Source organism: Protomyctophum parallelum, assembly GCF_964188405.1.
Source record: "Protomyctophum parallelum genome assembly, chromosome: 14".
Lineage (NCBI taxonomy): Eukaryota > Metazoa > Chordata > Actinopteri > Myctophiformes > Myctophidae > Protomyctophum > Protomyctophum parallelum.
The window spans coordinates 39,462,835-39,478,921 of NC_139709.1; the positions used below are offsets into that span (position 1 = coordinate 39,462,835).

At 39.9% G+C, this 16,087-nt stretch overlaps 1 protein-coding gene and 1 long non-coding RNA gene across 2 annotated transcripts; both read left to right on the forward strand.

The window, feature by feature from the left end:
- Positions 1–16: 16 nt before the first annotated feature.
- On the forward strand, positions 17–1,373 carry LOC310870770. Its single transcript, XR_014570264.1, has 3 exons — positions 17–87; positions 385–520; positions 1,276–1,373. It is a non-coding gene; the product is annotated as an uncharacterized lncRNA (long non-coding RNA).
- Positions 1,374–2,553: 1,180 nt separating this feature from the next.
- Positions 2,554–13,718, forward strand: cacybp (calcyclin binding protein). The gene is made up of 6 exons (XM_083782231.1): positions 2,554–2,715; positions 5,559–5,763; positions 5,905–6,001; positions 6,450–6,549; positions 10,965–11,059; positions 11,275–13,718. Exons 1-6 carry the CDS (start codon positions 2,698–2,700, stop codon positions 11,444–11,446), a joined length of 687 nt encoding a protein of 228 aa, XP_083638357.1. The 5' UTR covers positions 2,554–2,697; the 3' UTR covers positions 11,447–13,718.
- Positions 13,719–16,087: the final 2,369 nt, after the last annotated feature.

Here is a 16,087-nt window from a genome sequence, read left to right on the forward strand (position 1 = left end):
GATTGTTTTCCTCTGCAGGACTCGATCCAGTCTGACCCCTACGCCCTGGTGACTGAGCTAGAGGACAAGGTCCAGGGCGAGATACAGGTAGAATTTCACTTGACTAATAACATGTCCTTGTTACTTTTTGAGACAGTTTCTGGCTTGGTGTTTGACGCTTCAGCCTTCAAGTCATAGCTGCGTTATTGGAATTTGGCCACTTAAATTCTATATACATGTGTTGGGTGACCTGGGTATACTTTGCCCCCTCTTTTCCATTACCAATTCTCTCCCAAAATAGCTAAGCTCATAACGCAATTTTTGCCAATGTTATCAATCGTTATATGTCCAGGAGAGGGATGCATATGGTTCCTAAAATTACATCTTGATTTGATTGTTTTCCAGAGAGTTAGTGAAGTGTCTCAGAGAGCCAGTGAGGTTCTTGAACCAATGAAGCACATCTCATATGACGTGGCGGTTGCCCTCCCTGATCTGCTGGACTACTCGCGACGTGTGCAGGAATATTCCAGCAGTCTGCAAGGTTGGAGTTATTTATTACACTCTTTAGATTGAGTGTCATGATACTTCTTGTGACCAAAAGCATTGCATATACAAGCCATGGTGACGGCCAAATTGCCAATATGTTTTCTCATGAATAGGCTAGTGAGGGCATAATCATATCCAGGATCAGAATCCATATTTCAACTTCTGTTTTATGGGGGAATTAATGCCTGGTCATAGAACATGCAAAAGTAGCAAAGTATGTATAGCATTGTGATCATGTCATTTAAATACTCTTGTTTTTGTCAGTTGGTCTTATAAAAAGTAGAGCTTGTGACCTATATTGACTCCTTGGAACAGTTTATTTTTTAATGTTATACCTTGTCCTGAAGGTAACAATTTTGGCCATTTAGGTTTCTATCTTGACAGCAGTGATTGTTTGCTGAAGTAGGAAGTATATGGTAGGAAGTATATGGTAGGACTGGGCGTTCACCAAAATCAGAAGGGAACCCTGCAGTGTCACTGACATGTCTCTGTCCGGTGGGAACCTAGGGCACATTTGGAAATGGCGCACTGTGCAATGCAAACTAATAGGCAAGTGCGCTCCGGTGCATTATTTCCGAACGCACCCCTAGAAATGTGTCAAACAGGATTCAAATGTAAAAAAGATGGCAAAGTAGTAGATCGGCATGCAACACGTCTGTGCTGCGTTTCGAGCTTGCAGATCTGCTACTTTTGATGCTGTAGTTTAGCAAGGTATGATTATTTCATCATTGTTTTCCTGTCACCATGTAGCTGCTGTGGAGGCTCTGCAGGCTGCTGTGGAGGAGGAGCGAGTGTCACGTCTGCCTAAAGCATCAGGCTCCCGCCGCCACTGAGCAGCCCTGGAGAACGCCTGTACTGTTACTGTTTTAAATGTTTGGTCCGTTTGAAGTTGTTCTTAAATGTGTTTTCTAATAAAGTAATTTGTCATACTACTTGGGTAATTTTGTCTAACTTTGGAGTGGTCCCATGTCTGTGAAATGATTCCTAAAGATATTTTGCCAAGTGCTGGTACAGTAGCTCCTAGTTGCCTATGGGCTCATTTCCCCTAATCTAAGGATGAGGCTGTAATTTTACAGATTAGTTAGTGTTGTATTCATTCTAATGAGTCTTGCTTGATATGCTATGAAACTGCACACATTTGACCACTTAACATTGCAACTGATGTGTAGGAAAAGTGTACTTGTGTAAATATTGGACTGGGGTTGAGTACTTTGTCCCTCACTGCCGATTTGATGGTGAACTTAGTAGGGTATGGTCACACCAAACTGTAATTCTGTTTATTAAGCTGCCTCATGCTACAGAAACAGGAGATGGGCTCCTGCCCAATGGGCCTCATGCTACAGAAACAGGAGATGGGCTCCTGCCCTATGGGCCTCATGGCTACAGAAACAGGAGATGGGCTCCTGCCCTATGGGCCTCATGGCTACAGAAACAGGAGATGGGCTCCTGCCCTATGGGCCTCATGGCTCGCCAAGGCTTACTTGCATGAGATACTAGTGATCTGCAACTTGGCTGTGTCTGTCATGGCACAGACTCCATACTAGAACCAGCTGAATCGTGTGTACTATATTATGGATACGGTTTTGTTGTAGGTAGATGGCACCTGTTTAATTTGGCCTGTAGATTTGAGAGGTGTACAATGGCATCCCATAACTGACAAACACCAGGGAAAGGCAATGGGCATGCATTATGTAAAGAAGACAAAATTACATGGCGAGAAAAATATTCGATTGAGGTTTCTGGGGGAAATATGCCACCTACATATTACTAGCCTAAGACATTTTTAAATTTAGACTTTAGTACTCTAAATCTTAGGATATAGTTACAATTTCAACAGTTTTTCATTTTTCTTAGTTCTAGGATCTGAGGAGCATAAAATGGGAAAAGTTTTGGATTTGGATAATTTATGGTGAATAAGAAACAGGAGGCTTTCCACAAGTACTACTAGTACTGCGGCTGGGTGACGCAAGTTGCGCAGAACCAAAGAGTAACGACCAGCAGGGTTGGGAACATTATCGATGTAACAACGCCGGTACAACCTCGAGAACTGCTCGTGCTGTGCTCGACCCGACCGACACACTGCAGTGCAGATAAACCTACCTATGAGTTAAACTAAACAACGTTCGCATTTCAGTAATTTATCAAGCAAAAACCCGAATCATATATTACATAATGGACCTAACCGAACAGGTAAATAGTAAATACACATTTGTTGTTCATTTTACGAGCCTGTGAAAGGCAGAAATGACGTTAGCTTGCTTGTTAGCTGTCGTGGCTGCTGCATTCACATGGAAACTTCATTTATGGCAATGAACTGAAGCTAATGTCCGTTAGCAAGGTTAGCGTAGTAGGTATATAGTATATACCCTAACCATTGTTCTATTAATGACACACTGTAAACCACGAGTGTAGTTAATACTGTAGCCATGGTTCACATGACGCTCGTACTTAATGACAGTCAGTGTTTCAAGGCTATTAATCCTGCAGAATCTGAAATGGGCTAAAATGTGCTCTGTAATGTGACTGATGGTAAAGATTAAGAAGCTAGCACTCTCACTCACTCACTCTCTCTCTCTAGGTTTTCCCTAGCCCCTCTCGGAACCCTCCATAAAGCTTTTCTGAAATTTTGATGTCACTTTATTGTAGGGTCCCTGTTCATAACTATATTTTCGTATGGGAATTTTGGAACGCGGACATAAATATGCTCACTAACATCGTATCTGCGCCGTTTGACGGCCTGTTTTCCTTTGAGGGCTTCTGAAATCGTGAACTATAAGTATCTATACAAACCGCTGCGAATATCTCCTGTGGCGCGGAAGCCGTTAAGTATTTTTAATCTTTGTTTGACCGATTTGGTCGCTTTATTTCTTCTTGTTCCTCTGCTTTTCTCCTTGTACATACTGCCACTGGGCGAACTCATTGCCAATCACGGAGTCAATTTTCATTTCTATGCTGATGATACCCAATTATATCTATCTGTGGCTCCAGATGATCCCTGTGCTTTAGACCCGCTGCTTACCTGTCTGTCTAGCATCAAATGTTGGATGAGTGAGAACTTTCTCAAGCTAAATGAGGACAAGACAGAAGTTCTCATAATCGGCTCTAGTGAGCAGAAATAATCAATATTAAGCAGACTTGGCAACCTGACTGTAGACAGTAACAGTACAGTAAAGAACCTGGGGGTTATTATTGATTCCGAATTGAATTTTAATTCACACATTAATCATGTTACCAAGATTGCCTTTTTTCACCTTAGAAATATTGCACGAATCAGAGCCTATGTGTCCTTGGACGATGCAAAAACGCTAATCCATGCCTTTGTTTTCTCTCGGCTTGATTACTGCAATGCACTTTTTTCAGGACTGCCTAAGAAAACAACTGACAGATTACAACTTGTCCAAAATGCAGCAGCCAGAGTTTTAACTAGAACTAAGATGAGAGAACATATTACTCCAGTTTTGGCATCACTGCACTGGCTTCCGGTTGTTTTTAGGATTGATTTTAAAATTCTCTTACTTGTCTATAAAGCCCTCAATGGTCTCGCACCTTCCTACCTACATGACTGCTTGCCTAAATATGTCCCAAACCGCCCGCTAAGGTCTTCCACTGCTGGCCTGCTCGCTTTGCCTAAAAAAATGGCAACTAAAAAATACGGGGAAGCAGCTTTTTGCTTCTACGGGCCATCGGCATGGAACAAGCTCCCTCTGTACCTTCGTCAGGCAGCCTCTGTAGACATTTTTAAAGCTCAGCTCAAGACCCACTTCTACAACATTGCCTTTAAGTGATCTTATATTTTTTGTTATTCATGTCCTCACTGTATTGCATTACTGCTTGTTTTTTAATGTCGTTGCCTTGCTTTTCTTTTATGCTTTGCTTTTATTTTATTCTCCATTGTTCTGTAAAGCACTTTGAGCTGCATTTGATGTCATGAAAGGTGCTATACAAATAAAGTTTTATTATTATTATTATTATTGTTTGTTTATCGTTTATTGTACCGCCTCCCGGTGTGCGGTTGGCTTGTGCGGCTACGTCCCTGCCTCTGATCTGCTCTGTCATAGCTATAGCGCCACTAGCTAGCCAGATAGGCGGTACAATGAGGTGTCAATAAACAAGGAAGGAAGAGAAGAATCAAAGCGACCAAATCGGTCAAACAAAACGGCTTCCGCGCCACAGGAGATATTCGCAGCGGCATGTATAGGTACTTATAGTTCACAGATTCAGAAGCCCTCACACGAAAAAAAGTCGTCAAAGAGCGCAGACAGGCCGTAAACACGGTGTTTATGTTTTATTATGGCCGCGTACCAGGTGGCAGGATACTGCTGCAACAGCACCCCATGGTCTGTGTCGTCAAAAATGTCAGAAACTTCAGTACCATTGGGTTCTGCTTGGAGGGCTAGGTTTTCCCTGGCCTAGCTCTGGTCCATAGCCTTAGGTTTTCCCTTGATTTCTAACCGTGTATATGATTTATTTTTTATTCTTGTTTTATAGTAGGCTACTGTATATTTGTATGTCTTTAAATGTCCTGATAAATTGAAAATAGAGAAACCATGTAAACAAGTCTGCTTTTTCTGGTTTTAGCAGAATTTGTATTGACCTGTACTTAACTTGAACTGTACCAATTCTGCAATACATTTTCAATTAATAAATTAGCCATACTACTAGCTAAGGTTATATCGGAGCCCTTTTGCTTCAGAGCCTGTGTACAGTAACAACAGCACCTTGAAAACATTAACAGATAGATGTAGAATGGGTACAGTCCAAGGAAGGTACAGGTCAATACAAAAACTGCCACGAGGATGAAACCAGAAAGAAGTTTACATCAGGGTCTTCCATTTTCAATTCATCAAAACATTTAAAGACGTCCAAATACACACATCTATGCAAAAAAAAAACAGCAAATCCACAGTTAGAAAAAGGGGACTAATGTTGCTATTTTTTCTTAATCCTATCACTTGTACTCTTGCTCTCTCTGAAAATGGTTTGTTGCTGGACTATTAATCTTTTTTATCCCCACCACACACCTGGTCTCATAGATCAACCAGCTGGAAGCAGATCTGCAGGAGCTGGGGACCCTCCTAGAGAAGGCAGAGAGGACCAGAGTGCAGGAGCTGCTGAAACAGGAGCAGAAGAAGCTCGAGAAGGAGATCGCAGCCAAACGGCAACAGAAGGAGCAACAGGCCAGAAGAGAGGCCGACCCGACTACAAAAGCAGCATACACAGTCAAGATCACCAACTATGGTATTGATCTATTTCCTGGTTGGGCACTGGCTAGTTAGTTGAGGTGTAGCTGTACTTTAGCCTCGTGCATGACTAAACTAAGTCCACGCATGAGAGAGATTTCAAATTCCATCCTTTACACATGTGCATTTTCATTTACAGGCTGGGACCAGTCAGACAAATATGTAAAAGTTTACATTACGTTGAAGGGCGTGCACAATATTCCCTCAGAAAATGTGGACGTTACCTTTACAGAGAGGTAAGGTGGTGTGCTAATACAGTATGTCAATTTCTAACACCTTTCACCCTTTGATCCCCTTTTCTTACGGTCAACCTATTGATCATTCCCATTTCCCACCAAGTTTCATGGAATCTGAAAAAGAAATCTGCAAACTACATATTTTGACATTTACCATAATGTATTTATAATGTATTTAGATTTAACCTTACTTTGTTCACAATTATGCCACATTGACAAATGTCAGCCACAGTCCTCTTGCTGTTTCATTTAGTTTATTGCCAGAATCAGAATGGAAAGTAAAATATAGGTTATCTTTCAAATTTAGCAACGTTGTATTCCTCTGTAGAATTGTTATAGCCGTCTTAGACATCAACATCATAGGGTATTACAATTGATATTTCTGTCGTCGGTTTCCTGCATTGTGTCTGAAAGGGCAGTTGTTATCTGTTCTTACTCTTCTCACCAGGTCCTTTTCTCTGCTGGTGAAGGATCTAGAGGGGAAGAACCACCAGATGACGATGAGCAATCTGCTGGGCCCCATCGATCCAAAGGACAGCTCCAAAAAGGTGACTGGACCCCCGATCCCCAACAAAAAACATCTGTGGTTTTCACCCATAACCTCAGACATGCCAAATTTAAACGTTCTACAGCCTTCTGTTACATCATAGTTGCAGTACTACAAAATTCTACATTCAAATTTAGGGGTGTCATGATCATGACATTTTACACTTGACGAATAAATTGTCATACAAATAATTGCGTTTAATTGTTTAATTGAGTTTTGGGCATTGAACATTGGAACATGCGTAGATAAAAAAAATGCATTTCTCTTCCCACAGGTCGGATATGATAAATAACTCTAATATAACATATAGGAAATCTCTGAAATTGATTGGGGTTTAATATGTTCCAAACACAAACACAAACACAAACTATCAATACTATCAATACTAGATTAAGACTAATTCAGTATAATTGGATAATGAGAACTTACATAACCCCGGAGAAAGTGAATAAATTTGATCCAAACATTCCTGATTTATGTTATAAATGTGGGGAACATAAAGGTACACTGTTCCACTGCTTATGGGAATGTGAGGAGATTAAAACATTCTGGAGGTCTGTGGTCCATTATGTCTCTCAGATTTCGTCAGGTCCAGTTCCTCTTTGTCCTAAATTATGTATACTCAGTATTTATCCATTCAATTGTACACTAAATAGTAATGAAAAAAGAATGACCGACCTTTGCCTGTTACAGGCCAGACGCTCAATTGTGCTATATCGGAAGAATGTCAATGCCCCTACGATCGGCTTTTGGCTGAGGAACTTAACAACAAGTTTGGCACATGAGAAACTAACATATCGTTAGCCTCATAGGATAAATGCCTAAGTCATTTTTTGGCGAAATTGAGATTTCTGCCTACAGGTGCTCTCCTGGGGCTGCTGCATCGTCCTGGATTAGCGCCTATGTCCTCGGCCAATCACAAAGCTCACTATCTTCAAAAATGATGATCTGCCTAAGTCACTTGTGTGATTTGAGCATTTTTACGTTGCCGCCTAACTCACTTTGTGTGACTTGGGCATTTTTACATTGCATACACAGCAAACAACAGTTACTCTAATAGACCCCCAGGTGTTTAGTATGGAGTTAACATCACTCTAATAGACCCCCAGGTGTTTAGTATGGAGTTAACATTACTCTAATAGACCCCCAGGTGTTTAGTATGGAGTTAACATTACTCTAATAGACCCCCAGGTGTTTAGTATGGAGTTAACATTACTCTACTAGACCCCCAGGTGTTTAGTATGGAGTTAACATTACTCTAATAGACCCCCAGGTGTTTAGTATGGAGTTAACATTACTCTAATAGACCCCCAGGTGTTTAGTATGGAGTTAACATTACTCTAATAGACCCCCAGGTGTTTAGTATGGAGTTAACATCACTCTAATAGACCCCCAGGTGTTTAGTATGGAGTTAACATCACTCTAATAGACCCCCAGGTGTTTAGTATGGAGTTAACATCACTCTAATAGACCCCCAGGTGTTTAGTATGGAGTTAACATTACTCTAATAGACCCCCAGGTGTTTAGTATGGAGTTAACATTACTCTAATAGACCCCCAGGTGTTTAGTATGGAGTTAACATTACTCTACTAGACCCCCAGGTGTTTAGTATGGAGTTAACATTACTCTAATAGACCCCCAGGTGTTTAGTATGGAGTTAACATTACTCTAATAGACCCCCAGGTGTTTAGTATGGAGTTAACATTACTCTAATAGACCCCCAGGTGTTTAGTATGGAGTTAACATCACTCTAATAGACCCCCAGGTGTTTAGTATGGAGTTAACATCACTCTAATAGACCCCCAGGTGTTTAGTATGGAGTTAACATCACTCTAATAGACCCCCAGGTGTTTAGTATGGAGTTAACATTACTCTAATAGACCCCCAGGTGTTTAGTATGGAGTTAACATCGCTCTAATAGACCCCCAGGTGTTTAGTATGGAGTTAACATCACTCTAATAGACCCCCAGGTGTTTAGTATGGAGTTAACATTACTCTAATAGACCCCCAGGTGTTTAGTATGGAGTTAACATTACTCTAATAGACCCCCAGGTGTTTAGTATGGAGTTAACATCACTCTAATAGACCCCCAGGTGTTTAGTATGGAGTTAACATTACTCTAATAGATCCCCAGGTGTTTAGTATGGAGTTAACATTACTCTAATAGACCCCCAGGTGTTTAGTATGGAGTTAACATCACTCTAATAGACCCCCAGGTGTTTAGTATGGAGTTAACATCGCTCTAATAGACCCCCAGGAGTTTAGTATGGAGTTAACATCACTCTAATAGACCCCCAGGTGTTTAGTATGGAGTTAACATTACTCTAATAGACCCCCAGGTGTTTAGTATGGAGTTAACATCACTCTAATAGACCCCCAGGTGTTTAGTATGGAGTTAACATCACTCTAATAGACCCCCAGGTGTTTAGTATGGAGTTAACATTACTCTAATAGACCCCCAGGTGTTTAGTATGGAGTTAACATTACTCTAATAGACCCCCAGGTGTTCTGTATGGAGTTAACATCACTCTAATAGACCCCCAGGTGTTTAGTATGGAGTTAACATTACTCTAATAGACCCCCAGGTGTTTAATATGGAGTTAACATTACTCTAATAGACCCCCAGGTGTTTAGTATGGAGTTAACATTACTCTAATAGACCCCCAGGTGTTTAGTATGGAGTTAACATCACTCTAATAGACCCCCAGGTGTTTAGTATGGAGTTAACATTACTCTAATAGACCCCCAGGTGTTTAGTATGGAGTTAACATTACTCTAATAGACCCCCAGGTGTTTAGTATGGAGTTAACATCACTCTAATAGACCCCCAGGTGTTTAGTATGGAGTTAACATTACTCTAATAGACCCCCAGGTGTTTAGTATGGAGTTAACATTACTCTAATAGACCCCCAGGTGTTTAGTATGGAGTTAACATCACTCTAATAGACCCCCAGGTGTTTAGTATGGAGTTAACATCACTCTAATAGACCCCCAGGTGTTTAGTATGGAGTTAACATTACTCTAATAGACCCCCAGGTGTTTAGTATGGAGTTAACATTACTCTAATAGACCCCCAGGTGTTTAGTATGGAGTTAACATTACTCTAATAGACCCCCAGGTGTTTAGTATGGAGTTAACATTACTCTAATAGACCCCCAGGTGTTTAGTATGGAGTTAACATTACTCTAATAGACCCCCAGGTGTTTAGTATGGAGTTAACATCACTCTAATAGACCCCCAGGTGTTTAGTATGGAGTTAACATCACTCTAATAGACCCCCAGGTGTTTAGTATGGAGTTAACATTACTCTAATAGACCCCCAGGTGTTTAGTATGGAGTTAACATTACTCTAATAGACCCCCAGGTGTTTAGTATGGAGTTAACATTACTCTAATAGACCCCCAGGTGTTTAGTATGGAGTTAACATCACTCTAATAGACCCCCAGGTGTTTAGTATGGAGTTAACATTACTCTAATAGACCCCCAGGTGTTTAGTATGGAGTTAACATCACTCTAATAGACCCCCAGGTGTTTAGTATGGAGTTAACATCACTCTAATAGACCCCCAGGTGTTTAGTATGGAGTTAACATTACTCTAATAGACCCCCAGGTGTTTAGTATGGAGTTAACATCACTCTAATAGACCCCCAGGTGTTTAGTAGACATGTATTAAAAAATGCCTAAGTCACAGATTATTTTCTTGAAAATGGCCTAAGTCACTTTTTTTTGTTATGGAATGACTCTCATGTTTATCTTTTTGTAAAAAACATTTTGTTAACCCCTCAGGAAGCCATTGTAAAAATCTGCATTAAAAACTCTTACATACTTGCGAGAAAATGTGTTTTTTCTTATTATCCGAAAATCATAAAAAATGACTTAGGCATTTATCCTATGAGGCTAACGATATGTAATTAGGAAGAAACCTGCGGTATTCTATAAGATATGGGAGAAGTTCTTGGACTTCATTAAGCGAGGTGATATTGAAGAGGCTTTGGATGTATAGTGGTTAACTGAGTAGTCAGCTGTGGGGTGGGGGTAGGGAACTGTGACGGACATTGGGCATTTGTTTGTTTAACTGTATGTAATGTGTTTTATTTTCGTTTTATTTTTCGTTTTGTTATTTATTTATTTTTGTTCTGTATTTATTATTGTCAAAACATTTCGTGATAAGATTTTGTTTGTATTTGTGCTGCCATGGGGATGTGGGGGGAAAAGATATATGTAAATTGTTTTGAAAATACTTTTTTGTACTGTAAAGAACATGAATAAACATATGTTTAAAAAAAAAATATATATATATATAACATATAGCAGGTTGTTCATTTAGCAGCCTGACAGCCTGTGGGTAGAGGCTTATTTTATTTTATTTATTTATTTTATTTGTATCATGTAATCTTCATTCTCTTACCCTATTAGATAAAGACCGACATGGTCTTGGTTATGTGCAAGAAGCAGACGGTCAGGAAGTGGGACTGTCTAACACAGGTGGAGAAGCAGTCTAAAGAGAAAGAGTAAGTTTCATAGATATGAATTTGTCAACATGCGCAGACATTCTGACAGTGATTTCACCTTGGTTACATTGAGATGTACCACTGCTGTATGTTAGGGGGACTGAGTGGTAGATAATGGACTGAAATGATCCACTAATGACTAATGCATTCGATGCATGCAAACCTGTAGTCCTGCACAAAGACAACCCTAACCTCTCTCTTTTCCCCTCCATCAGTAAACCTGCTGTGGATGATGCTGCTGCAGACCCGAGCGAGGGCCTCATGACTATGTTGAAGAAGATTTACTCAGAGGGTGATGACGAGATGAAGAGGACCATTAACAAGGCCTGGTCAGAGTCCCAGGAAAAGAAACTTAAAGGAGGAGAGGATGGAATGATGGATTTCTGAACTGCACAATTCCATCTATCCCTTCTAAACGCAAGTGAAGTCAAATGATGACAGAGTAGAGAAATGTTTGACAATGGCAATAGGTTGCAACAGCAGGGTTAAAGGGGACCCCCCCAGTTCTACATTTGAAACGACTATAAGACACAATATTGAGAGCTCTGTTGTTTTTTAGATTTCTTCTTTTTGTTTCCCTATGGCCAAAGTTCCAACTGAGTGAAGTTTGTTGGTAGAAAGATGTTTGGTGGAGACCTTGTATAACCTGACCTTACACATTTTCAGGAAATGGAAAAAAGAACCTGTGTTCCAATCGATCCAATGTAGTTATGATTTAGTCCCAAGCTTGATAATGCCTTCCATTGATTAAATATTTATAAAACCCACAGAGAGACTTAACCACTTAGACTGTCACTTCTTTTCCAATTTAGCTAGAATATCCGATCTACCAGCTGTTGCTATATTTGCAAAGCATGCTGAGCTTGTAGATCCCTATTTTTGCGCAACTCTTATGGAAAAGAAGGCCATTAATTTACCCAAAAGAACAAACAACAAAAAATACAAGGTTTAATCGTGATGTCAATGATGTGGAGTAAGTCACAGATATGCTGTATTGAGGGAATTGATTACAAGTGTAAGCCCTGGTTAGCCCCTTTGGCCCTGTTGTGTAAAACAGACTAATAATGTGTTGGTACTAGTTACATGAACAGTGGCAGTTTACTAATTAGTCAAACTACAGCAACAATCAAAATGCTAAGGCAGCCAGTGAGACATGAGGTTACAGTGCATTAACGTAAATCAATTAAGCTTCTTTTCGAGTCCATGGCAAATATCTTTCTTCCTATATCGAGCAATATCAATGAAGCAATGCTAACCGAAATTACACCTTTGTAGAAAGGTGCAAAATTGTAATATTCATACTCTTGACAGTAAAATATTGTCTTGTCCAGCCAGACATCTTGAGTCCGCATGTACTTTGGGTTTCTGACTTCATCAAACTAATCATACAGTAGTAGTTTGCATTAATTAAATGTGTATTCAGGGGAAAAGGTTAAATGGAAAGAATGTTTAATCTGTAATGTGGACCAAAAGACAGACCTTATCGGACCAAATCATATCTGTACCAATATAATTATTAGATGTTTGATTGGGATTGGGTTCATGTTGGACACAATCATCTAATGTACAGTAGAGTCAAAATGAAACATTACAGCTACAATCTGTAACTTCCAATCGTCCTACCTGAGATTTGAACCTATGTTCCCGTGTGTTGAAATGATTCATTACCAATGAGCTAATAAAGCACACCTACTTACTTGGAGAGAAATTTAATTTTAACCTACAGGCAGCATTGCTTTTCAACCAGATATAACCTACCACAATCAATTCAATAGAAGAGCAGGGAGATCGAATACCTCCACCACAGTTGCATTAGTTACTGTATATTGTATAACATTTACCATACAGATTGGTAACTTAAATTAATATTTTTCTCACTAAAATAGTTACATAGTGGAGATGTAATGTTAACCATGGTATAACTGAATTTGAAACCCTACAGTAAACGGCACATAAACCTGTGGATATGGCATTCGTGATTTCCATGCTGTACTTATCTGATTGGCATCCAAAGGCTTCTTCAAATATCAAACAAACGACAGTATGATTTTGAAAATGGTCAGCAGTAAAGGTATACCAGGACTCCAGGAGTAGTGGTCAATAGGCTAAACATAAAACAAAATAAACACTCACACACTATTGGACACCTAATGCAAAAACCTTTTTATTGCACCTTTATTGCTGTGACATTTGGAGCTCATACGCTCTCCACCTGTCTGATGTAAAGTGCAATAGTGTTTACCAATGCTGTCCAGAGGCTGAATATACACTGTTATCCCAATATGTTACAATGTTTTAATATATCACTGTTGTCGGGCTGAAACTTTCTATCTCCATATTCTAACTTTTGGTCTTTTTTTTGTCTCAAAGTTGTTTTTTTGCTCGCTGCCTTAATTATCATTCCATAATTATCTGAAATAATTGTCTGAAATGTTCCAAATCTGTCATAATTGTTGCATTTGTTATATATATATATATATATATTATTTACGCAAGTTGCACTTCTTTTTTTTGTTATTTATTTTAGTCAAGCTCTTCTCAAATGTGTTTTCCTTCCAATGATGTAGAAGTTGTATAATTGGGGTGGTATTTATGTTACCGTTCGCCCACCACTCACAAGCTTGCATTTGCCATGGTAATAATACATGTCTCTCTTGTATTTGCCTCTGGTCTCATTTTGGTGTCTCCCCTATTGTCCATCCCAGTCAGGATGTTCAGGCACTGATGCTATGGCTGTCATGGCCTTTTACTTGATACATTTTCATGCAAATAAAAGTGTTTTTGACATTGGAACACATACAAAGTTTGCCTTTTAAGCTTTGTAAACAAACATTGCACAGGGCAGATAAGACCCATAACTTCAACATACAAAGAAATGGTACCCATAATAATCAAAGCGGGCCAGAACGTGTCATGCTTTTAATAATTTCATACCATTTCTCAGAAATGGCAGATCTAACCTAATTATGAACACAATCAACTTCTCATTTTATGTTGTCAATTCAGCTATACCTGTACTGTATACTGGTAGGTTTCAGGTAGGATGAAGTCAACAACAAGCCATCAGAAAATACACAACAGGGAAGTGTGTGTATGTGTATGTGTGTGTGACTGTATATACTGTACAGGGGCGGCAGTGGCTCAGGGGTACAAGAGTTGCGAGTTGGGAACCAGAAGGTTCCCAGTTCGATCCCCCAGAGTTAGTGTCGAAGTGTCCTTGAGCAAGACTCTGAACCCCTAATTGCTCCCGATTAACAGGTTGGTGCATGCTTTCCTCTGCCATCGGTGTATGAATGGGTGAATAATGCACAATCTATGTAAAGCGCCTTGGATAAAGATATAGGCGCTATATAAATGCACCATTTATATATATGCTAAACATTTGTGAAATTTGTCCTCTGCATTTTATCCATCCTGTGAACTTGTTGATCGGTTATTTTCAAATAGATGATGTGAGTAGGGTTAAAGTAGTTAAGGAAGTATTTTAGACGGGTACATGCATGGGTATCTTGGTGGTGTATCGAATCTTGTGGACCAGACCCAGTGCAAGATGCTGTACTCTGTCGTCAGCCCTAAGCCATTCCAGACTGTCAAAGTGGGCAGGGGTGAGGTGGGTTCTAAAACTGCAACTCTGTCTGTCTCCTTGTCTGTACCTGGGTTCAAACTAACATATATGACAGTCTGGAGCCTTGTTTTAAGGGCCTACGGTGCTGTGGTACCAAGAGGTGCATGCATAGTCGAAGAAACCTTGTACAAGGGCTCCTGTTAAGGTCTTCAAGGTGTTTCTATTATCAGAGCCCTCTAACTCCCTGCAGAAGTATTGGCCGAGACATTTTCCACTATAACATAACGGAACACAGAAAAGATAATTTCTTGCATCACTACTCTACTAATACAACATTCATGCAGTAGGGCAGGCCTACATGGATGTTGCAGCTCTGAATATCACACCTGTTGACAAGAATAATAAGTGTGTTTGTCTGTGGTCACAGATGACATGGAGACCCCACACCCCACATGCATAAAGTAAAGTAACATGGGAAATCAGACATGGACAAAAAGTGTTTTCTCTTCATAGCCAAAATATTGCTGTGTGTGTGTGTGTGTGTGTGTGTGTGTGTGTGTGTGTGTGTGTGTGTGTGTGTGTGTGTGTGTGTGTGTGTGTGTGTGTGTGTGTGTGTGTGTGTGTGTGTGTGTGTGTGTGTGTGTACAGTGTGTGTGTGAGACGCAACTTGGCCTGTTGTAGCGCCACCATGAGGCTGATTTGAAAACTGGGCATGCACGGCTTGGGAAGCTGTGGATATGCAATAGCCAAAATATTGGTGTGTGTGTGTGTGTGTGTGTGTGTGTGTGTGTGTGTGTGTGTGTGTGTGTGTGTGTGTGTGTGTGTGTGTGTAACACAAATTATTGTATTAATATAATTGTCTTAATTAGTATTAGTATATGAACCCACTTAATCCAACAAAATCTTGATGTGGCGGTAACCTCCGAAGGCCCTCGTTTGAGTCGTTTCCAGAGGGCCCATAGGCTCTGATGCCGCAGCCTGGTGTTGAACTGTTGATATTGTTAGTCTTAACGACGGTTAAGGTTGTGGTTGTGGTTGTATGGGTGATGTAAAGTCAACTGCAATCAATTGTGTGCTTTTAAATCACTACCACAACATACAAAAAGATGAAAGTGCATGAAGTCTGTCATGACGAGTCTTATTTTCTCCACCAGGTGGCAACCTTGTTTTGTATTTAGACAACTTTTTTCCCCCTTCCCATTATTGAATACTTTATTAGCAGTATGCAGAAAAAGTCACAGTAAAATACAATACAAACAATGCTAAAATTATTTAATCCCAAGAAAGCCTATGGTGTATATGTTATTTCCGTTGGGGTCCTTTGGTACTCAATTAATCGAAATAATTAATGATAGACAAATAGGTAATACTATGCAAAACATGAACAATACCTATATAGGCCTATTACCATAATAAATTAATAATAGCCTATAGTGAGTCCTAAACTAGGCTCAGAAAAATAC